The sequence below is a fragment of the Bufo bufo genome, chromosome 5, assembly GCF_905171765.1.
Source record: "Bufo bufo chromosome 5, aBufBuf1.1, whole genome shotgun sequence".
Classification (NCBI taxonomy): domain Eukaryota; kingdom Metazoa; phylum Chordata; class Amphibia; order Anura; family Bufonidae; genus Bufo; species Bufo bufo.
In genome coordinates, this window is record NC_053393.1 from 177,768,656 (window position 1) to 177,793,698 (window position 25,043).

The window sequence follows — 25,043 nt, forward strand, 5'->3', positions numbered from 1 at the left end:
ACACAAAGAAGAGGAGAATCGCATGAATTGCGCTAACACATGGTAACAAACAACAGACAAACCTTTTGTAGTCTGATCTCACAGACATTTCTGTATATTAGCAAGAAGTAGAGGGCAGGAATAAGGGAGTATGTTTGCAGAATCAGACTACTCAGGTATGTTTCTTACCAGGTAAAAGCTGTAGACAAGAAACTGTAGGAAATTTTTTTATGAAAAATATTTGCAAAGTAGCTTAAGTGCAGTGGAGCAATAATAAATTGCTCGTGAAGGTGTGGAAGTGTAGACAGCGCTCCCCTTGTCCATGGTCTACAACATTCAAGCAAATAGGACAAGAACAGCATTGTTGCCGGGGGTAATAAAAAAATAAATAGATTTTTATTTTATTTAAATGCTGATGAAATGACAGACTGATGTTGGCATTTGCTATATTTCCCTTCTGTAAGCAGAATTTCATAGAGAACGCATCCTGTGTGTCACTCTAAAGCATTTTGGCAATCGGGCTCCGTACACATGTATTTACAGGAGTCTAGTGAAGGCAGAGAGTACTGTGGAAGGCAGAGAATACCCACACACTGAGCTATGCCAGGACTGGATGGGATGTATGGCAATGTTACAATGCAGAGATTTTCACAAACCACAGTAAACTTGTAATGACCTGTGTGATGGCATAACTGTACAATAAACAGATAGAGGTGACTACTGGTGCACATATATTACAAAGATAATCACCATGACATCCGAATATAAAAAAAATTAAAAAAATCTGTGTCGAAAAGCTGATAAGATATTAGGCATAATCCCATCTTATTGAGTTGCATGCACAGAGCCTGTGGAACAATGCATAGAGGCCATGATTTCTTAGAACACAGCCATATTGCCTCTGCGCGCCGTGTGTACAGAACTATTTTCCATACATACAGATCCACAAAACACAGATCGAATTAATATAACTGCCTATTCATGTCCGCAAAACAGACAAGAATAGGACAGGTTATATTTTTTTTGCGGACCAGGGAACAAAGCAACGGATGCGGACAGCACAGTGAGTGCTGTCAGCATCTTTTGCGGCTCAATTAAAGAGAATGGGTCCGCATTCAAGTCGCAAATATCGGACCGCTAGCGTTAAAGTTTTCCAGTATTGAGTTCCTTCACAGGGGCTCAATACCGGAAAAAACGCTTCAGGATGTCTTCAGTTCAGTCCCACTTACGGTATTTGGCCTTTGGCCGTAGAAAATACCGCAACATGCTGCAGTATTTTCTCCGGCCAAAATTCAGTAACACTTGCCGGAATGCCGGCATTCATTTCCATTGAAATATATTAATGCCAGATCTGGTACTAAGTGTTCCGGAAAAACGGATGCGGTTTCCCGGTCTGCGCATGAGAAGACCTTGAAAAATGTTAAAAAAATAAATACCGGATCAGTTTTTCCGGATGACACCGGAGAGACAGATCCGGTATTTCAATGCATTTGTCAGACGGATCCGGAAACAAATGCTATCCGTTTGCATACGGATTTACGGATCCGGCAGGCAGCTCCGGCAACGGAACTGCCTGCCGGAATCCTCTAACGCAAGTGTGAAAGGACCCTAAGGGTCCATTCACACGTCTGTATGTGTTTTGCGGATCCAAAAAACACGGACACCGGCAATGTGCGTTCCACATTTTGCGGACCGCACATGGCCGGCACTCTCATAGAAAATGCCTTTTCTTGTCTGCAACTGCGGATAAGAATAGGACATGTTCTATTTTTTTGCGGAACGGAAGTGCGGATCTGCAAATGCGGACAGCACATTCCAGCCCCATTGAAAATGAATGGGTCCGCACCTGTTCTGCAAAATTGCAGACCCATTTTGCAGACGTGTGAATGGACCCTTAGGGTACTTTCACACTAGCGTTATTCGCATGCTGCGGTTTTATCTCTGTCCAAAATTCCGGAACACTTGCTGGAATGCCGGATTCAGCATTTTTCCCCATTGAAATGCATTAATGCCGGATCCGGCCCCGAGTGTTCCGGCAAAACGGATCCGGCATTGCGGTCTGCGCATGCTCAGACTGCAAAAAATGTGAAATAAATAAATAAAAATGCTGGATCCGTTTTTCCGGATGACACCGGAGAGACGGATCCGGCATTTCAATGCATTTGTCATACGGATCAGGATCCTGATCAGTCTGACAAATGCCATCAGTTTGCATACGTTTTGACGGATCTGGCGATGGAACTGCCTGCCGGAATCCTCTGCCGCAAGTGTGAAAGTACCCTTAGGCCCCCTGCACACGAACGTGTGCTTCCCCTTGCCGTATTGCGGACTGCATTTGCGGATCAGCAATACACGGGTGCCGTTCCGTGGACATTCCGCATCACGGATGCGGACCCATTCACTTCAATGGGTCCACAAATCCGGAGATGCGGAATGGTGCGGAACGGCAGCACGGAAGTGAATGGGTCCGCGATCCGCTGCGGCTGCCCCATGGACTGTGTGCATTTTGCGGGACGCAGCACCACCACAGGGTGCACACATTCGTGTGCAGGGGGCCATAGACGGAAAAAAAAAGCATGCAGTACTTTTGTTTCCATCTAAAAAAAAAAAAGGATCTCAGGCGGAAATGGCTCCAACGGATGACAACTGATGCAACAGGATCCGTTTTTTTACCGGATCGTGTAACAAACGGATACTATGAAATCCTATGTATAACTGATGCTACAGGACCCTGTTTTTTTCTCTCTCTCTTCTTCTGACGGATCAGAAGAATGGAAAGCTAAATGGTGATGTGAATGCGCCCGTTTTGGCGGCTCGGATGTGGACCCATTCACTTCAATGGGGCCGCAAAAGATGTGGACAGCACTCCGTGTGCTGTCTGCATCCGTGGCTCCGTTCCCCGGCCCCGCTAAAAAAATATAACATGTCTTATTCTTGTCCGCGCTTTGCGGACAAGAATAGGCATTTATATTGCCGGCGCCCGTTCCGCAAATTGCGGAAGGCAACACGGGTGGCTTCCATTTTTTGCGGATCTGCGGTTTGCGGACCACAAAAAACTGAACGGTCGTGTGCATGGTATAACTCTCGTATTTTTTTTTTTTTTTTGGAGTATTGGATTGTGGTGATTAATATCACCTTGGTGGTCCTATTTCAACTTTTCACTGTGAATTCAATTACCCCTTAATTCCACACTTTTGTTCCCTGTACTGCCTACTTTTACCTGTGCTTAAAATAGGGTTGCTAGGCATGGTCTATCTGTTGATAGACGGAGCGTGCAGGCTCACATTACTGACAGCCAGGGACTGTAAGTAAATGATTAAAGCCAGGTCCTCCCCAGCAGCTGATAACATTGCCTGGGCTGTGTGCACTTCTCCCTGTCCCTGCGCTTGGCAGACGCTCCCTCACTCAGCAGAGCTGGAGAATGCAGAGTTGAACCAGCGCAGACCAGGGAAGGGAGATCTGCCACCTGCTCAGTGTATAAATGAAAGCAACATGTGGTAAGAGGACCCCTTTGTGCTGCAGGAGATTAACCCTTTAGGGGGAGGGCTCTGGTTACTGACACTTTCGGGGGGCTATTGTTACTGGCTAGTGAGGGCAGGCGGGATTAGCCTCAGGGTGAGGGCAGTGGCGGCCATCTTAACTGAATAGTGAAATTGCAGTTTTATGCAGACTGGTTGCTAAGGGCTGAATCTTATTAAATATGGGGTAAGTCAGTCTAATAGTAACCGATTCTGGAATATCATGTTATTAGTAACTACATATATGAAAACTGAAATTAGGGACTAAATGTGACAGTTATCCTTTAAGAAAAGTAAGAAAAACAATAAAAAAAATATATGGGAACCAGCAGAATGTTTTCACCACCCTAGTAAGATTCACAACTTGCTAATAGAAACAAAAAAAACAAAAAAAAAATGACAATTCTTCTTCAGCTGTCCCTAGGACATGATTAATAAATGTATGGAAGAGAAGTTTGCAAAAGCACGCTAATGTAATAGGAGGACCAGAGATCACTGATGTCAGTGGGACCCGGCAAGTTATTTCCTTGCTGTTCTGGTAGTAAGGTCTCCACGATCACCTGATTCAAAGGAATCCTTGAGCTAATTTTTAACTTTGTTTTAATGATAAAGAAAGTAGCAATAAAAACCAAAATAGAAAAAGAAATAAATGAGCTGCGAGCTTCATCCCATGACCTGTGGAACACCTCTTTTGAGGGTGGCTGAATTCACTTCTCTGCTGATTTTACTATATATGCAGGTTTGTCGGAAAAAAACATTAAAAAAAACAAAAAGCTCATCAGTTTTAATCTCTTGTTTGTTTTAATGGTGTAAGACTTAGGCTATATCTACACAAACGTATTATGTTTCCATGTCCGTTCCATTTTTTGTGGATATGATGCAGACCCATATATTTCCATGGGTGCACAAAAAATGCGGACAGCATACCGTGTGCTATCCGCATCTGTATGCCCGTTCCGTAGCCCCGCAAAAAAATAAAATAAAAATAGAACATGTGCTATTCTTGTCCGTTTGGCGGACAAGGATAGGCATTGTTACAAGGGATCCGCAAAAAAAAAAAAAAGAAAGACAAATGCCACACGGACGTCATCCATTTTTGTGGATCCACAATTTGCGGACCAGTTTTGGTCAGTGATTATGAGCCCAAACCAGGACTGTAGCCTCCACAGACATTAGGTATAAGGGAAAGATCTGCTCCTGTTCTTTGTTTAGAGCAGCACCTGGTTTGGACTCAAAATCACTGATGGAAAATCACTGACCGAACACTGACTGTTTGAATATGGCATTATTTTGAGCATCACTAGCGCTTCATTTATTTCAAATGGGCAGAAAAGTCCTGCAAGGAATTGAAGAGCAATCTTCCATTGCAAGAAGCCTCTTATTTTCTTATGTGGATCCTTAAGAAAAGTAAAAAAAAAAATATATATATATATATATGGGAACCAACAGAATGTTTTTACCACCCTAGTAAGATTTGCAACTTGCTAATAGAAAAAAAAGAAAAAAAATTCTTCTTCAGCTGTCCCTAGGACATGATTAATAAATGTATGGGTGATAAGTTTGCAAAAGCACGCCAATGTTTTTTTTGTTTTTTTTTTGCCCACTACACTATCAGGCGCGGGTCTTTTTACCGTTTTGTGGCAATCTGACAGATTATAGTCTGCTGATAAATACCAGTAAATCCTAGCATCCATTCAGGTTATTAAGAAAAATCTCTTATAGCTAAATGTGAATGTCTTGAATACCAAAATCACATCAGAGACAGATATTCTATTTATGCTTTTGATATTTAATGCAACTTAAAAGCAGATTGCCACTGCAAGCAGAACAGAAAATGCAGAGTCAGATACGAGCATTGCACTCCACCACCAGTTGTCTAGACTTGGGATAGAGGACACACCCATACGCACACAAGCGCTATACTTAGGACGCACAACTGAAAGGCAGTTATTACTTTAGTTTATGTAAGGCTAATGATGCAGAACACCCACAATCAGACCTAAACAGCCAAACAGACAAGGTGTGTTCAGGGTTGAGCACCTTGTGACAACAATGGAGGTTATAACAGTGAACATGGGGGGCATGGCCGGCAGCGCATGGAGTAAGACGCACTTCAACTCAGCTCTGGCACTTCAGATCGGAGACAGCGGCACAAAGCCTACAGAACTTACCTAAAGTTCACTGCACATAAAGAAATAGTCACCCTTCCAGACTTGAAGATGACGAAGACCAGGAAAAAGGCGGCCTCCGGTAAATTGACAGAGTTTTTCCCCGCTGCCAGCGCAACTCAAAATGGTGGCCCTGCAATATCTCACCATGTCCCCTCCCCTGCCACATCAGGGCAGCGCACACCAGAAAGCCTAATGGGGAGAAATATGGCGGCGCCACACATTTGTCATGACACCCCGCCTGGGCAGCATTATGTGAATGTGGGTAGTCCCCAAGGGCAGGTTTTATTGATGGAACAGCAGTATGGAGACTGCTCAAACACAGTATGTACTCAACCTTACCCTGCTGGGCAGCAGCATGGGATCCGACAGACCAGTCACAGAGTCTTAATGGGAGACCTGCGAATGTCCTTGCAGGCAGATTTTCACAACATGATAACAGCTTTAGAAAACGAAATGGTGGAAATTGGAAGGCGCACGTCCCACTTAAGAACAAAATGTCAGAATTTGCAAAAGCACATAACGATCTAGTAGACACTACAAATGATAAAGATGAAGAACTAGTGGCACTTCGCGCAAAAGTGATTGATTTGGAAGATCGTTGCCGCCGCAATAATATCCGATTTAGAGGAATTCCGGAATCGATAAAACCAGATCAACTTCATGAATACCTGATTGACTTCTTTACAATCCTGTTGCCCAACGCCCCTCAACCTGTTGCCCAATGCCCCTCAAACAGAACGTTTTATTGATAGAGCTCATCGATTACCAAAGCCTAAAGGTTTGCAAGCGGAAGTGCCTAGAGATGTGCTGCCACGGATCACTTTCTATCACACTAAGGAAACGGTACCGGACAGGTTCCGTTCTATTTCTCTCTAAACCGACCTTTCAGCGGCCACCCTCGCTAAACATGGGGGAGTTTAAGGAAGCTACAAAGATCCTAAGATCCTACAAAATCCTGTACAGGTGGAGTTTCCCGGCCAAGCTGCTGATCTCAAGAGAAGGGGGTAAAGTGGTAGCATCCAGCCCAGGAGACGCCATGCAGCTGATATCTTCATGGAACTTGCCCTCATCTGCTGATTCCATGTTAACACCTAAACACACCTTACCCCCGCATCTGGAGGAAGAGTGGACCACGGTTCGTCGGCGGAGATCTCCTAATGACTGAAGGATCTGTGAGCAAACGTGTCCTTCTCTCCCTTCTTTGTAGCAGTGAAATTTAATTGTCTGAGGCCTGAACGGCCGATACTGGGATTTCCTTGTCTTATCCCCTTTTAGCAATGACGTTTATCATCAGATATGGGCGTTGTAGGTTCCAAAATGTGGGAACCATTTTATGGCTTTACTATTTTTGTTAATTGTTTTCTCTTTGTTCTTTTGTGCTAGAGAAATTACCTCATCATTGCTTAAATACATTGAGAGCAGGAAAAGGTGTGAGGCACGTGTAGTCTGGGTATGTGAAGATCAACCGCTAGCAGTTCGTCTGTCCAAATATAATGGTACTTAAAATGACCTCAATTAATGCAAAAGGGCTAAACAGCCCATTTAAAAGAAGCCAATTATGGCTGGAAGAAACTCGGATATTTTAAGTATACAGGAAATGCATCTTTACCGACTTAAACACAAGCGCTTCCCTGTTATTACATCGGCCTCTATGAATGCGAAAAAAGAGTAGTTACCATTGCAATCACAGATACAGTTGCCTTTAAATTAATAGAATCCCATATAGACGAGGGGGGCAGATATGTGATTTTCATTAGCGACCTTAATAATATACTGTTTACTCTAGTGGCCATATATGCTCCGAATAAGAAACAGCTTAAATTTTTTAAGAAGCTTTTTGCACTGGTGAGGTCAGGAAAGGTTCACTTTTGTACATGGGAGACTTCAAAGATTCCTCAGCTAAAGCTAAAACCCCTAGCCCATCCAAGCCATACCAACTCACCCAAAAAGAAGGTCTATTGGATGCGTGGAGACTACACCACACCACACAGAACGTGACTACAGTTTCTTCTCATCTGCCCATATAACATATTCTAGGATTGACCTTTTCCTGGCAGACCAAAACACTTTTCAAAAGATTTCCTCTTGTTCAATTGGCCATATAGAATGGTCGGATAATGCGCCTTTCTCAGTGCTGATTTCCGAACAATACTATTTCCCCCCCCCCCCCCCCCCCCAAGAGTCCCTTGGAGGATTAACGGCAGGATATTGCACTCCCCCAAATATCTACCCCAATCGCAAATAGCTCTTACTGAGTTTTTTACTTTTAATGATGATGGAGAAACGAGTATTGCCTCAATCTGGTGTGCCCATAAGGCATTTATAAGGGGGCACTATATTAGTATGGCTTCAAAAGAAAAAAAAGATAGGGAAGCTCAATATCTGCAACTCACTACCTCCATTATTGAACTTAGTTGACTGAATAAGCAATCCTATGACTCAGGGAGAGAACAAGAGCTCAAAGAATTACACCATAGACTACACCTTCTTCAGCTGCACAAATATGAGTTAGCATTGAGGAGACTAAAAGCTAAGTACTATGGCCATGACAATAAAGCCACCTCTCTCTTGGCCTCTAGACTGAAAGTTTTACAGGCCAAGTCAAAGATATCTTTCCTACATGACTCAGGGAAACAAAATCTTTAATGCAAAAGATATAGCAGATGCTATAGCTAGATATTACTCTAACTTATACAATCTAAAATGGGATAATACAACTCCACAACCTGTACAGGGGGACATAGAGCAGTTTTCTTGAATTTGTACATTTACCAAAACTAAAAGCGGTCCAGTTAGAAACCCTATCAGCAGAAATCTTCCTCAAAGAGGTCTCTGCGGCAATTACATCCTTGAAACCCAATAGAACTCCTGGCCCTGATGGCCTGTCCAATGATTATTACAAACAGTTCTCCACTATACTGACACCATTCCTCCACAGAATGTTTAATTACGCCTGTAACTCAGGGCAGATAAAGAGTGAAATATTATCAGCTACAATAGTCGCCCTACCAAACCCGGGGAAAACACCGGATAAACCTGAAAACTTTCGCCCAATTTCACTGTTAAACACAGATTTAAAACTGTATGCAAAGATCTTAGCTAGTAGACTGACAGATGTCCTTCCTACACTGATTCATAGGGATCAAGTGGGATTTGTCCGGGGCAGACAATCAGTGGACGGAACAAGGAGATTCTTGGATCTGGTGGAGAGGAAGGAGGCGTGTCGGACGCCTTCTCTGCTCCTCTCTTTGGACGCAGAGAAGGCGTTCAACAGGGTAAACTGGGGTTTTCTGGAAGCGGTTTTGACTAAATTTGGGAATTAAAGGATTGGCACAACAAGCTATATTGGCATTATACTCTACACCCACAGCAAAAGTACTAGCCTCTGGACCTGTCTCGGAGTCTTTCCCTATTACAAATGGAACCAGGCAGGGGTGCCCCCTCTCCCCTTTAATATTCACCCTGATTATGGAGCCTTTGGCAGCAGCAATAAGGGCCTCAAGGGACATAACAGGCATATCTAAGTGGGGGGAGCACAAAATAGGATTATTTGCTGATGTTATTGTGGCACTAACTAACCCCCTGAGCTCTTTGCCGGCAGTCATGAATCTCCTGTCAGAATTTGGTGATATCTCATACAACAAACTTAATGCCAACAAGTCCCTTATTTTAAATATGGGTCTTCCACCGCTGGATGTCTCCCGGCTGACTTCCTGATACCCATTTAAATGGACAAAAGAGAGTCTACCTTGTTTGAGCATAACACTTACCTTCCCCTCCAAGAATCTCTTTTCAAATAATTATGTCCCCTTATTCAAAACGATTAAGAAGGATATAGCCACCTACTCCAAAGTAGATTTCTCATGGGTGGGCAGGATTGCGACAGCCAAAATGATGCTCCTGCCTAAAATACTATATTATTTTAGGAACCTCCCTATAATGCTTCCTAAGAGATACATTACAGAACTACAAGCGGCTTTAAATACCTTTATATGGAACCACAAAAAACCTAGAGTGGCAGCCTCTACCTTATATAAACCAGTTAAGCAGGGTGGATTGGGCCTCCCCAACCTGTTTTTATATAATCACGCAGCATTACTAGATCAAACGAGATGTTGGTTTTTAGGTGATGATGCCCCACAATGGGTCCAAATAGAAAAGGGAGAAATTGGCCCAAAACCCCCAAGGGATTATATAAAGGCAATTCTCCTTAGGGACACTTTTCACCTAGTAATCCAGCTTTTTGCTTACTACACATAGGGCTTTATGATATACCCAAGATAGATAGGGCTATTATTTTTCATACACTCATAGCAGTCAAAATACTTATTGCTAAACATTAGCGCTCCACTCTGGTTCCCACTGTGGATGACATTGTGCGCAGAGTGGCGTACGACTGTTATGGAAAACACCATGGCCTCCTGCAAAGGTGCCTATGACTCCTATTAGAAAGCTTGGGAAAAGTGGCTTAAGGCATACCCAACTCTGAGCACACTTTAATTCTGGAACTAGCTCCTTTTGATTTTGCTAGTTATATATATATTCTCTGGCACAAATTACGTTTACTGTCCACATTCTGTCCCCCTTCTCTTACCCTTCCCTAACTTGACCCCCTTTTCCTGCCCCATTATCCCTTGGACAATTTATCTGAAAGAGATATACATCATTATCCATAGTGTATTACAGTTATCAATGTCTTGTGATTTTGACACAGATATCCTATGCATTGTGGCCTTTATTCTGTTATTGTTCATAATTACGGAATTGGTCTGTACTGTCAAATATTGCCTATTTGTATTACCAATAAATACTTTGTGAAATAAGAGTGAACATGGAACCATAACTCCCCAGGAATAAAGATTTAGCTCATTAAGTAGGGTTAACACAGATGAGATTCTGCAGTGTGAATTTCGGAATAAATGATGAGTCTGTTAGATGCCTAAGCCCTCTACCATAGAAGCCAGGATTTCCATCTTTTGGGGACATCTAACAAACAACGTACAAAGCTCTGTCCAGTACTCATGTAGTTATGAGTGTGCTTTGTGGTTTCGTAGCTCTCATACAGTATTATGGAGAAAACAAATAATACTCCAGATCTGGTGGCGAGTTGAAACCAGATTTACTAGCGCTCAGTGGAGATCCCAGTGGTGGGTCCCCCAGCAATCTAACATCTGTACAGGTGATAAATGTTGACTATGGGAAAATCCCAAAAGGAAAAAACAAACATGCTCATCAATAAAATGTTTGGTGGCACCAGACAAATTTGTGGAGTTCTTTTTCAGTGTCATATATATGCTCTGAGATGTTCTGAGTAGGGATGATCGAACTTCTGTTTTCAAGTTTGGTGTACAAGGTTCGGGTTTGGGTTATCTAAGAATTCGGCAATGGATTCATTACCACGGACCATAAGTTATCTGTGTTTTCTAGAGGTAAAGACCACATACAGCAGACTGCATCTTATACACTGGATTCCATAAACCACATGGCAGGTATATCACAGTTACCAAAAGATTGATTTTATACATGAACAAAGGGAAGATACTTTGTGGGCATCTTGAACTTTTGAAAAAGTGCATAAACCAACAAAGGTGGGGATTTAAACTGCGACCACCTAAACAGGGAAGCTTTCTGGATCTTCTGTTTGAATATAAGGCATTACTTTGATACACATGCACACCATTCATGTTCCACGTAGGGTATGCTGATGTTCTGTAATGGCCTTCACATTTTGAGATAATTGATAAATCTGATACTTAGGTCTATTTATAATATGTGTTATGTCACTTTAAGACTTAGCTAATAATTTATTGCTCCATTGTGGCTCTAAGCATTGTGTTAATCATATCAATTAATGCTAGAACAAGGAAGTTTGAAATGTGCAACCGTCAGGTGGGCCATTTGTTACATGATCCGCAATATGGTTCATTAAACCTTTTAAGGGCTTTTATGGGCATTAAATAGTGATGACTTCTCAGAATAGGTCATCAATATCTGATCAATGGAGGTCCAACTCCCACCACCCACCAATCAGCTGCTTGAAGAGTCTGTGCTGGAGCCTCTCCTTAGTATATCATGCACAACGCCATACATTGTATAACAGCTGTGCTTGGTATTGCAGCTCAATCTTATTCATTTGAGAGTTGCATAAAGCCTATGTAATTGACGGACTTGATATTACAGGTCGAAGTAGGGTCCACATCACTCATATAAAAGGCACACTCCTAACCGCTGATCATCAGAAGTGTTGGGAGTTGGACCCCCATCTATCTAATATTGATGACCTATGCTAAGGATAAGTCACCAACATTTAAAGGGAATCTGTCACCAGTTTTATGGTGTCCTAACTAAGGGCAACATGTACTAGTGTCTGTCAGATCCCCTTAGCAGAATGCTGGGTCACCTTCTTTAATTGACCCAGCCATTATGCTAAAATCTTGTATTGAACAGCTCCAGTGCATGCTGAACGAGCCCTGATATTCGTGAGCTCCTGTGTCACTGCCTTTGCTGTGTGCGCCGTGACACTGGTGCCATGCTTGCTTTTGCCGGGGGCAACGTTGTGGCTGGTGTGTGCACTTCCCCCTTTAAGTTGTAGTCTTCCCCTGTCTGGTGCAGTAAGGGTTAACTACTTTGCTGGGTGTGGTCACTAGGTGCTTCTTTTAGGCTACGTCTACACGACGACATTTGTCGCGCGACAATTTTTATAATGGCAGTCTATGGTGTCGCACTGCAACATGCAACATGCTGCGACGCAACAGTCGCAGAAAATCCATTCGAGATGGATTTTTCTGCGACTGTTGCGTCGCAGCATGTTGCATGTTGCAGTGCGACACCATAGACTGCCATTATAAAAATTGTTGTGCGACATTAGTGCAACAAAATGTTGTGCTACAAATGTTGCAGTGTAGTTGTGCCCTATCTGTCGCGCGACAAATGTCGTCGTGTAGACGTAGCCTTACCTGTAGCTTAAGGTCAGGAGTCAGTTGTACTCCAGCCTTGGTGTGTGCTGGAGTTCTGCTCCTTGTCTGGTTGTTCCATCTTCCAGTGTGAGGGCCACCTAGTGGGACATCGATGTCTCCAGCGATGTCTTCCCATACTGTCCTCCATGTTCCCCTACCTTACCTGTGTGGTTGTTTGGTGTGGGTTTATGTTCAGGGTTTTGTGTCTCGTCTTGTTGTTGTTACATGACTGGTCAGTTGGTGTTTTATGTCCGGCATGTATGCAAGTTGTACCCTGTTTGTTGTGCCTCCGGAAGGGGGCTCCATGGTTTCCCGGAGGGGTGAACCAGATGCCAAGTCTGTGAGCTGTTGCTGGAGTGCTGGTTCCTGTGTGTCAGTACGTACTGCATCCGCTTGGTGTTTGGATTGCAGTACATTTGTATGGGTTCCAGTTTACCTTGGTGTGGTGTTCTGTTGTGCTGTCCAGCAGCAGTAGCAGGTAAGTTACCATGCCTTCCTGGGTTCTTGGTTCAGTGGTTATCCCTGCCACTGGATACTTATCTGTCATTCCACTTGGCTTCCTTTCCCTGCTGCTTGGCCATTTGAGACTCCTGTTCATCCATGTCTGGGAAGAACAGGTTGTCTCTCCCCTGCTCCTATGTGAGGGATTATCAGGGCGACTCAGGGCCATAGGTATCCTGGTATGAGCCGTCCTACCATCCAGGTCCGCTCATACGGTGAGGAGTTAGGGTGAGGATTAGGGATGCAATAGGAGGTGACCTGCTCCCCGATTCCAGCGTCCTGGCCTAGCTGCTTTCCCTTTATCCCTGACATTGTACGGTGGGGGTTTTTCCCCACTCCCCACCGTGACATCCTGGCTCTCCCCACCCACCTGCTGCTGATTTCATATAGAAAAACCTGTAATTCAGAGGCAGGTGAGCTCATGGACTCATCGTCATGGGCTGGAGCTGTAAGAACCTAGCAGCATATAACTGGTGACAGAAAATATATATGACTCTCCTCCTGAGGAAGCAGAACGGCGAAACGTACGTCGAGGAGATAGCGTCCACCTGTCCTGACTCGAACTGGTATGACCATTGCTTTTCATCTCTAGTTATCTTTCCAGATATCTTATTATGATCTGACCTTGATTCCTTATGTTCAGAGTGTGGTGTGTTGTGAGCACATTGAGATATTTCCAGAGGGTTGTTCTCTCTTCCTAACTCAATGCATAACATCTTTACTATACCTTACTCTCTGTCCAGCATTACTTTATAATTCACTAGATGTACATATCCTGGTCAGGTGGTTCTTCTAATTGGATATTTTTCACTATATGCTCATTATTTTGTTATTTTATAGGATCATGTTTGGTTAATTTTTGATTTGTGATTTTTTGAATAAACATTATATAATTTTTAATCGATGGGACATGAATCTACTCTTTTTTGTGTGGTATATATAATATGAATAGAGTATCCCAGTTACAGCAACTGTAGCAGCATTTGACCTAGTGGTGATTAACATATATATATATATATATATATATATATATATATATATATATATATTACTGCACTGTATGAATAGGTAAGGTTTCACAATTTCATAGGGCGGCTCATATCTTCAGCTTGGCATTAAATATATATGGCACTTATGGCATTATGGCCATGTGCACAAAGTCTTAGGGGACGTTCCCATGGTGGCTTTTTAAGTGGAATTTTGGCACGGACAGCTTAAAGACGCGCCAAGGAAGGATACGATTCTTCTTGGTGTGGCCACGGCTTTAAGCTGCCTCCCACTGAGATGTATGGGAGGCAGAGGACGCGGCTGCAACAGGTTTTTGCCAAAATTCTGCTTGCCTTGTGAACGTCCCCTTACAATGGAAATTAGGCACCTAAAGATGGAAATTAGCACTTACCTCTGATTCTGAGCTGTCCAACTCTGCAAGGGTCGGGGCTTTTAACAGCCTCTTCCGCTGAATTTGCATGGGTCTTCCGTCCACTCTGGATCGCTCCACTACATCTCCATTTAACACTGTGCGGTTCGACTGCCTCCTTAATACTTCTGGAGTTGAAACATCTGCATTCCCCCCAAAAAAAAAAAGAAAGAAAGTTATATAGTTTCAGCAGAACATACTATGACATATATCTTTTAGGTAAGCTTTGTTTTGCAGTTACAAACATTTTATTGCACAGTACTATCATTTACAGAAAGGAATATGACTTGGCTGCAAAGCATGTCATTTTACAGCATCTTAATGGCACCAAAGAAGCTGTGCAACACTTCCCAAGGCAGAGAAATGGCTATAAAAATTAGAGATTAAATCTTATAACCAGTTTGATCTACAGTAATAAATTCTACCTAACACAGACTTTTGTCATTTACTTCTTACACTTTTCCTCATTTGTAATATCGTGTAGAAATAACATGTAAAAACAAAGTACCATATGTCAAATATATAAGAACAGATAGTGTGTTAATATTCATGGGGTGCAAATTAAAGAACAAAATGTAGGCAAAACATGCAACTGGCATGCAGGTGGAAATGTGCTCTCCGGGTGGTGGTTCTCCTTGTGGAGGTCCAGCTAATGTAAGGAGACTGTACATTCAAAACAAATAGACCACAGCACTCTTTCTGAGACTGGCAAATTGGGTGCACGTCTGGATTATGTTCTATAGCTCCACCTCAAGTACTGTAAATATCACACACATTTTTAGACAGCACTCCGTGATGATGATGATAATACGTAGTAATTTATTTCATATTATTTCAGCCGGGCACAGTGGTACACAAGTTGCTTGCAATGTTTTGGGCTAACATAAGCCCTTCATCAGGCACTAACAGGACCACATAACAATGTTACCGGCGCTGTTATGTGGTCCTGTTAGTGCCTGATGAAGGGCTTATGTTAGCCCGAAATGTTGCAAGCAACTTGTGTACCACTGTGCCCGGCTGAAATAATATGAAATAAATTACTACATATCATCATCATCATCATGGAGTGCTGTCTAAAAATTTGTGTGATAATGTAAGGAGACTGTACAGGCATTGGCAATGCAAATTAGGTGGCACTAGAGAAGCTCTTCCTTTTGGAAGAAGACTAATTTGCATTGTTGAGTGTGGAACTTTTTATGCAGGGTGAGAGTCATTTCTGCTGTACTGATGACATTAACTAAATGCCATCTAAGTACAGACATCAGCCCTTTATAATTAACCCAAAAGACTGCTATTATGTTAACAAGTTGTTTTCAATATACTTACCATACACTATGCAGAATTGTAGCAAAATGGACACAATTATGTGTTATAGACACCACGAATTCTATGCAGTAAAGTTACCTCAATAAAGTAAGACTTTCATTGCCTAGAGTAGGGGGTTACACAACCTGCAACTAAGGGCCACATGCGGCTTTGCTAGGCCATTCAGTGTGGCCTTCTTATATCTGGACACAGACATGCTTTGGCATATATTTCTGATAGGTTCCCCATTTCAGACATGAGCAGACCAAATGGAGAGTTGGCCACACATGAGCGCAGCTGCACTTTATGGAGGTTGTGAAATGCTCATAGGTTTTCCTGTTCACATAAATCCCACACATGTCAATGAAGATTCCCAAGTGAGACAACCTGGTCTCCTATCTGGCCTGCCTGGAGAGCCCCCACTCTCCCCATAGGTGGTCTTGATTCTTATCAGATCTGATTACAGCAGCCATGGGTATATAATAAAAGTCATCCACTCATTCATTTCTTACACGTAGGAGTCCAATTTTATTGCCATGTTCTTAAAGGAATTGTAATTTCAATAATGTTCACACAACATAAAGTGCCACAACAAAACTTCATCCATGTATACTTCATCCTACCATTACTCTAATACCGTACATTTACATCAAAACTAACAAGGACAAGTCACCAGTTCTGTAAAGGACATTCAAGTAATTTGTTTTTTGGGAGACACACGTCTTTCATAATTTTACCACTTTACATGGACATTACATCACAACACAATTTTCTGTACATACCACAAGACTGGGAAAAATGAAGGAGGTTGTTCAGGATTTTGATATAGATGGCCTATCCTCAGCAAAGGCCAACAATATCAGATTGGCAGGGGCCCAACACCTCACAACTCCACTGATCAGCTTTTCCCAAATAGCTCCAGTGCCGAAAGTTAGCACTGGAACTACACAGCTCCATCCATTATGTAGTGAACAGAGATGGAAAATGCAGTAAATGAAGGTCTGTGCCGGAGCTAAAGTAACAGCTGAGGATCGGGGGAGAGCAGTGTAGGACCCCAAATAAGATGATATTCATGGACTATCCTAAGGACAACCCTTTAAATGAATGGTGAAGGATGATAATGAATGACAAAAAGATTCAATACATTTCTCTCATGGTCAGGAACAATTGTATAACCAATATTCTACTGTACACAAAATATGTAAACCAATATGTAAAAGGATGAGGTAAGATGTGGAAGCAGATGCATTTAAGTCAACAGCTCATCACTAAAACATTTGACACTACTCTAGTGAAATGGAAGGGCCAAACTCATCCATTTTATTTAAGTTATGTTCACACAGGCCTCAAGAGGAGCAGCAGGAGGCCACACTGCTCCTCAAAAAGAGTCTTAAATATACATGGTTCTACCAACCTTTCCTTAAAAGTAACAGTCCTAAGAAATGGACCTAGATCTGCCTCTATAAAAAAAACAATGCGTAAAAAATAAATAAAAAAAGTGGATATTCTTACTATGTGGGGAGGCACTGTCTAGCACCCCCCCCCCCCATTGCCACACATGGCTCTGTTTAGAAGTGATCAAGGTCTGGGACGAAACACTAGCATCGGCCTCCACGTGTGTTTGCTGGAAATACTAATAAAATGTGTTTAATTATTGCAGGAAAATCTGAGTGCCAAGGTTATTTTCTCTATGCAGACATGGATGTACAGTATTACTCCCTAAGCAATACCAGAGTGCCGACCATTATTTTACATGCTTCACCCGACAGCAGACCCAGGTATGTGGACCCTTGAGTTTCCCTGGTCTACAAGCTCTGTAGGAGCACCTGTCTCATGTCTCCAGAGATGGACTTCACATAACAACCAGCAGTGGACAGCAACTTAGCAGGAGGGGAGACCCCTAGCGGCCAACAATTTAAAGCATTTTTAGACAGCATTTTTGTTAAATAAAGTGATTTACATTTTTGCTATTTAGGATGCTGGCTATCAGATAAACATAAGATATGTAAAGCACAGTGACCATTTAAAATTAAAACCTAAGAGCATTTTTCCATACATATCAATCTTTGAGATGTCCCTTGTGGTTGAACTGTTTTGGACAAAGGGGGAGATTTATCATCTCCCTTTGCGCCTGAAAAGTGGTGTCAAAAAGTCGCAAAACACATTGTTTTTTAAAAATTGTGGCATCTCCCACTTTTTCCGCCAGCCTTGCAAACGGCAAGGGCTAGAAGGGGCGTGGCCAGCAGCCGCTACATATTTATCTTCATTTATGTCCGTTTTCTCAGAACTATGTTTTATACTGAATAACATGAATCCATAATCAGTTTCTCATGATGTAAATGGCACTGCACTTAAAATCTACATTTTCTCTGCAAAGCTGCTGAATTTTGTCTTTTGCTTGCAGTTTTACTGAAAAATACTGGCCTAGTTTCAAAGCTTAAAGTTCTCTTTAAAAAATACATAGCAAAAAGGGTAAAAAAAAATAAAATAAAAAATGACTAACAAGTACAACTTAGGCTACTCTCACACTTGCAGCAGAGTGATCTGGCAAGCAGTTCCGTTGCCGGAATGGCCTGCTGGATCCGGCAATCTGAATGCAAACGGACAGCATTTATAGACGGATCTGAATCCGTCTTACAAATGCACTGCAAGAATGGATCAGTCTCTCCGCATGTCATCTGGAGAAACAGATCCGTTATATATTTTTTCAATGTAAATTAATGCTGGCAACTGATGCAGAATTTTGGACGGAGAGAATACCGCAGCATGCTGCAGTATTTCCTCCGTCCAAAACTCCGTTCAGTGACTGAACTGCAGACATCCTGATGCACCCTGAACGGATTTCTCTCCATTCAGAATGCATTAGGATAAAACTGATCAGTTCTTTTCCGGTATTGAGCCCCTATGACGGAACTTAGTGCCGGAAAAGAAAAACGCTAGTGTGAAAGTACCCTTAGATCACATATACTTGCCAGCAAATCCCAAACTACCTCATACGATAATAGCTGGGTCATTTTTGCACCAGATGTTGTATTTCTGACCATGATAGAAAACGACTAAATCTGACAAATGAGCACATAAAGGAGGGACCACAAAACATCCACGAAAATACGCCAGGTGCACATTTTACCTGACATGTCAAAACTGTAAGACATGCTAAGGGGCCGCATTACTGGAAAAAGAAAGATAGCCTGTTAGGACAAGGTAACAAAGCAAAATACAAGAGCAATGATGCATTTCAGATGACATGATCTGGCCTGGATAGCAGTATCTGAAATGCGGTAGAATAAAAAAAAGACACTTTAAAAAAGAAACGTGTACACAACACATAAATCAGCTTTACCAGTAAATGAAAGGGCGATATGGCAATATTCATTATAAGGAGCTTTTCACACTTAGATCACCATACGCCATGCAAAGCAGCTACTAAACAGAAGAATAATGGAGCAATTATATTAGGTGTAGCCTTTGTGTAAAGATTAATCCCTGTGTAATTAAGAAGTAATGAAGTTCTGCTATTTTTTTAATGCACGGTCATTTTTTATTTATTTCCCACAATTTTAAGATGTCTATATACTGGGCGGCAGTTCGTGCTGTGTAAACAGGGATTTTCGATGTGGAGGGTGAGGCGATTGCTGCAGGTAAAGGCCGCTCTCCTCTTCCCTAATGTTCAGGCAATTATCAAGAATGTTTGGTTTGGTCCCAATAATTGCCTGACACATTGGTTTGTGTAAAAAGACCTGCAGGATATGTTCACACAGAGTGCATGGCATGCAGGTCTTCCCCATTGATTTCAGTGGGGAATCCATATGTGAATTCATACTGCACATTTTTTTTCCGCTTGCAGTTTTAAAAACCTCACAGTGGAAAAAAGAAGTGATCTGTCTATTGAAGTGCAATCTGTATCCAGAATTGCCATTGAAATGGGCAGGAATGAAAATCCATGTCAAATCCTCAAAAACAAAACAAAACCTAAAACCAGGATTCCGCATCAGGTTTTTTCAGCTCAGAAAAAAACTCTGTTTGAACATACCCTTAGTTATCTAGTTCATGAAGATGGTCTGTATTGTTGCTATGGGCTTTCAGCTTCTGGGTGTACTCTAAGCAAGAATATTTAAATTCGCTGGCTGCAAACTGAGTTTGCTAAAAAAAAATGGTGAAGTAACATATTAGAAAGTTGAACTTTCCCTTATACAATAATTATGTTTCATGGGTTGTCAGAGTTAAAAAATAAACATTAGGCAGGGCAAAGGTAAAATAGAGAAAAAAGTTATACTTACAGGTCTGAACCCGCTCCATTCGAGCACAGCCCCTCCGATCCTCCCAGCCAGACTTTGTTTACATGACTGCACCAGTGACAACCTGTACACCACACAAAACTGCTGCAGCCAATCAATGGCTTCAGTTATCTTGTGGTGTATACCGTTGAGAGTAGTAATTGGCTACAGCGGTCACATGCAATTTACAGGATTTTCAACACTGCAGCCAAAAACATAAAGTCATGGTGGAATCAGTGGGGAGGATTTGAGCAGCAGCGCTGGAAGGGCTGGGGTTCTGCGCAGTGAGTTTAGCCTTTTTTTAGATTATTTTACTACCTTCCCAACAATTTTAAATTTTTAACTCTGACGGCCACTTTAAACTAATACAAAACATGATGGGTCTAAAGCATTATAAGAGAGAGAGACAAAAAGTGAAGCAACAACCATTGAAATTCCAGCTCTTAACCAGCAGTTGAAAGTAGTCAAGTGGCTGCTAATGGCTCCAACCTTCTGTCTGCACAAGTACGTACTGAACTATTTCCTTTCACAAACATTAGTTGGAGGACATGAATGATTTCTATCAATTCACCAAAGGCTGAGACAATACCGGTATAGAGTTAAGATAAAATGGGAACTATACATCTTAAACTATAGCAGAAGAAATTCTGTAAGAATAATTTATTATCTACCAAGAGATCATGGACTTTAATGGGACCTGCTCGGAAAGACGCCATACACATAAATGTCGGCCAACCATCTAACATGTAGGGTCTCCGCCTGACTCCAATGAAAGTTCGGTAAAATTCTTTTGTCTTTATTAAATCTTGGGACAGACAGAATAAGTTAAAAACATTTTTCCTTACGCGTTTCAGGTGATGGAAGGTTACACAAGCATCAAGTCAGAAAAAATTAGGTTTTTCCCATTTAAGGTGGTCATGAGTATTATATGAAAGTCAGCAAAACCAATTGATTTAGGTGGGACCATCTAACGTGCATGGTGGTGTCCAGGCACTCTGTGATGGATCCTTTGTTCACAATTCACACTGTGGATAAACCACCACCAGAGGTGTTATGGCAGTGGCTTAAGGCCCCTTTACATGTATGAACAGACCAGACAATAGGTAATTGCCTGCTTCTTGGAGGAGGTGAGAGCAGCATTTATGTGCAGCAATTATCCCCTCTGTATGAACAGAATTATTGCTTTTGGGCAGCAGATTGCTGTTTACACAGGGCAATCTGCTATGCAGAAGCGATGATTTAAGTGACCGCATCAACAATAGTTTCACTCTATTAATGAGAGTTTGGGTGTTTATCGGTAGCACCTTCACGCAGGGCAATTTTGTGTGTTCATTGGTAGCACCGATAATTGCCCAGATTGCTGGCCGTATAAAAGATCTTAACACCCATCTACCTATTAGGAATAAGTGCAAGCTTGGCCGAGTTGAGCATAAATGTATATTTGGGGGGGAATCGGGAGGAATAGCTGCCGACAGCTACACTATTTAAAGTTTATGGCAAGCTTTACATGTACCACTCATTAGGATGATGTCAAGCTTTACATGTACCACTCATTAGGATGATGTGACCATACAACTGAACACAAAAAATCACTTTATATGAATATAGCGATAATCTAAATAATAATAATAAATGCCACATGTCACCTTTGTGACATTGGTCCAGTAATACATACAAGTTAAATGGTTGTCTTCTACCTTGTTACTCATCTACTGGACTGGAAAGGAAACATTTCCAGTACTTAAAATAGTAGGAAAGTTTCATCCATCATATGGTCACAACAATCTAGGAAGTTGTATATCAGTAAAAGCTCATATAAACACGATATTGCAAGTACATAAGTCTTATAGAGTACACAGAATACACATAAAACTACTCTTTATAAGAAAGGAGTCTCCCGACAACACCCAAGCTTGGCTCATACATCAAAGTCAAAGGCTTTCTAAATGCATATGTTGCCTATACAGTGCCTTGCAAAAGTATTAACCCCCTTGACTTTTTTCATGTTTTGGTGCCTCACAACCTGGAATTAACATGGATTGTTTGAGGATTTGCATCATTTAATTTACAGAACATGCCCACGACTTTGAAGATGTTTTTTTTATTTATTTTTTTATTGTGAAGCAAACAACAAGGACCAAATAACAGAAAAAGTCAATGTACATAACTATTCACCCCCCTAAAGTCAATACTTTGTAGAGCCACCTTTTGCGGCAATCACAGCTCAAAGTCGCTTTGGATAAGTCTCTATGAGCTTGCCACATCTTACCACTGGGATTGTTGCCCATTCCTCCTTGCAAAACTGCTCCAGCTCCTTCAAGTTGGATGGTTTGCGCTTGTGAAGAGCAATCTTTAAGTCTGACCACAGATTTTCTATTGGATTGAGATCTGGGCTTTGACTAGGCCATTCCAACACATTTACATGTTTCCCCTTAAAGTGTTGCTTTAGCAGTGTGTTTGGGGTCATTGTCCTGCTGGAAGGTGAACCTCCGCCCTAGCCTTAAATCACACACAGAGTGGTACAGATTTTGCTCAAGAATATCCCTGTATTTAGCACCATCCATCTTTCCCTCAACTCTGACCAGTTTCCCAGTCCCGGCTGCTGAAAAACATCCCCACAGCATGATGCTGCCACCACAATGTTTCACTGTGGGGATGGTGTTCTTTGGGTGATGTGATGTGTTGGGTTTGCGTCAGACATAGCGTTTTCTTTGATGGCCAAAAAGATCAATTTTAGTCTCATCAGACCAGAATACCTTCCTCCATACATTTTGGGAGTCTCCCACATGCCTTTCCGCAAACTCACAACGTGCCTTTTTGTTTTTAGCTGAAAGTAATGGCTTTCTTCTGGCCGCTCTGCCATAAAGCCCAACTCTATGGAGCGTATGGCTTATTGTCGTCCTATGTACAGATACTCCAGTCTCTGCTGTGGAACTCTGCAGCTCCTCCAGGGTTACCTTAGGTCTCTGTGCTGCCTCTCTGATTAATGTCCTCCTTGCCCGGTCCGTGAGTTTTGGTGGGCGGCCTTCTTTCGGCAGGTTTGCTGTTGTGCCATGTTCTTTCCATTAGGTTATGATAGATTTAATGGGTATCATCAAAGGTTCTGTTTTTTTTTTTTTTATAACCTAACCCTGACATACTTCTCAACAACATTGTCCCCTACTTGTTTGGAGAGTTCCTTGGTCTTCATGGCAGTGTGTGGTTAGTGATGCCTCTTGCTTAGGTGTTGCAACCTCTGGGGCCTTTCAAAAAAGGTGTGTAAATATAATGACAGGTCATGTGACACTTAGATTGCACATAGGTGGACATCATTTCACTAATTATGTGACTTCTCAAGGTAATTGGTTGCACCAGAGCTTTTTATGGGTTTCCTAACAAAAGGGGGTGAATACATACGCACATGCCAATTTTCTGTTTTCTATTTCTAAACAATAGTTTTATTTATATATTTTTCTCATTTCACTTCACCAACTTAGACTATTGTGTTCTGATCCATCACATAAATTCAGATTAACCCCTTCAACCCCGGGCCTGCTTTCACCTTCCTGCCTAGGCCATTTTTTGCAAATCTGACATGTGTCACTTTATGTGGTGATAACTTATACAGGCCATTCTGAGATTGTTTTCTCGTCACATATTGTACTTCATGACAGTGGTAAAAATAAGTTAAAAAAAATCTTTTTTTATTCATAAAAAAGATACCCAAATTTACCAAAAATTTTGAAAAAATTTCCAAATTTAAATTTCTCTACTTCTATAATAGATAGTAATACCTTAAAAAATAGTAAATACTTAACATTCCCCATATGTCTACTTCATGTCTGGATCATTTTGAAAATGACATTTAATTTTTTGGGGACATTAGAAGGCTTGGAAGTTTAGAAGCAAATCTTGAAATTTTTCCAAAAATTTCCAAAACCCACTTTTTAAGGACCAGTTCAGATCTGAAGTCACTTTGTGAGGCTTACATAATAGAAGCCACCACAAAATGAGCCCATTTTAGAAACTACACCCCTCAAGGTATACAAAACTGATTTTATAAACTTTCTTAACCCTTTAGGTGTTCCACAAGAATTGATGGAAAATGAAGATGAAATTTCAGAATTTCACTTTTTTGGCAGATTTAACATTTTAATCAATTTTTTTCCAGTAGCAAAGCAAGGGTTAACAGCCAAATAAAACTCAATATTTATTACCCTGATTCTGCGGTTTACAGAAACACCCCACATGTGATCGTAAACTGCTGTATGGGCACACGGCAGGGCGCAGAAGTAATGGAACGCCATATGGTTTCTGGAAGGCAAATTTAGCTGAACTGGTTTTTAGATGCCATGTCCCATTTGAAGCCCCCCTGATGCACCCCTACAGTAGAAACTCAAAAAAGTGTCCACATTTTGGAAACTACGGGATAAGGTGGCTGTTTTGTTGGTACTATTTTGGGGTACATATGATTGTTTTATTGCTCTATATTACGTTTTTTGTGAGGCAAGGTAACAAAAAAATGGATGTTTTGGCACCGTTTTTATTTTTTATTTTTACAACGTTTAACCGAGAGATTAGGTCATGTGACTTTTTTATAGAGCAGATCGTTACGCACGTGGCAATACCCAATATGTATACTTTTTAAAAAAAATTTCACTTTAGCACAATAATAGCAGTTTCGTAGCAAAAAAAAAATCATATTTTAGTGTCTCAGTCTGAGAGCCATAGCTTTTTTATTTTTTGACCGATTCTCTCGGGTAGGGTCTTATTTTTTGCAGGATGAGGTGACGGTCTGATTGGTACTATTTTAGGGGCATACGCCTTTTTGATCACTTGCTGTTGCAATTTTTGTGATGTAATGTGACAAAAATGGCTTTTTTTTTTTACACCGTTTTATTTTTTTTACGGTGTTCACCTGAGTGGTTAGGTCATGTGAT

At 41.6% G+C, this 25,043-nt stretch overlaps 1 protein-coding gene across 4 annotated transcripts in view; it reads right to left on the reverse strand.

Moving 5' to 3' along the window:
- The window catches only part of SPIRE1 (spire type actin nucleation factor 1), a 223,965-nt gene that overhangs the window by 34,675 nt on the left and 164,247 nt on the right, over nt 1-25,043 (reverse strand). For all 4 annotated transcript variants that reach the window (XM_040432593.1, XM_040432592.1, XM_040432591.1 and 1 more), the window contains exon 9: nt 14,525-14,685. In XM_040432593.1, coding sequence (XP_040288527.1) covers nt 14,525-14,685 — 161 coding nt within the window. The remainder of the gene's footprint in view (nt 1-14,524; nt 14,686-25,043) is intronic.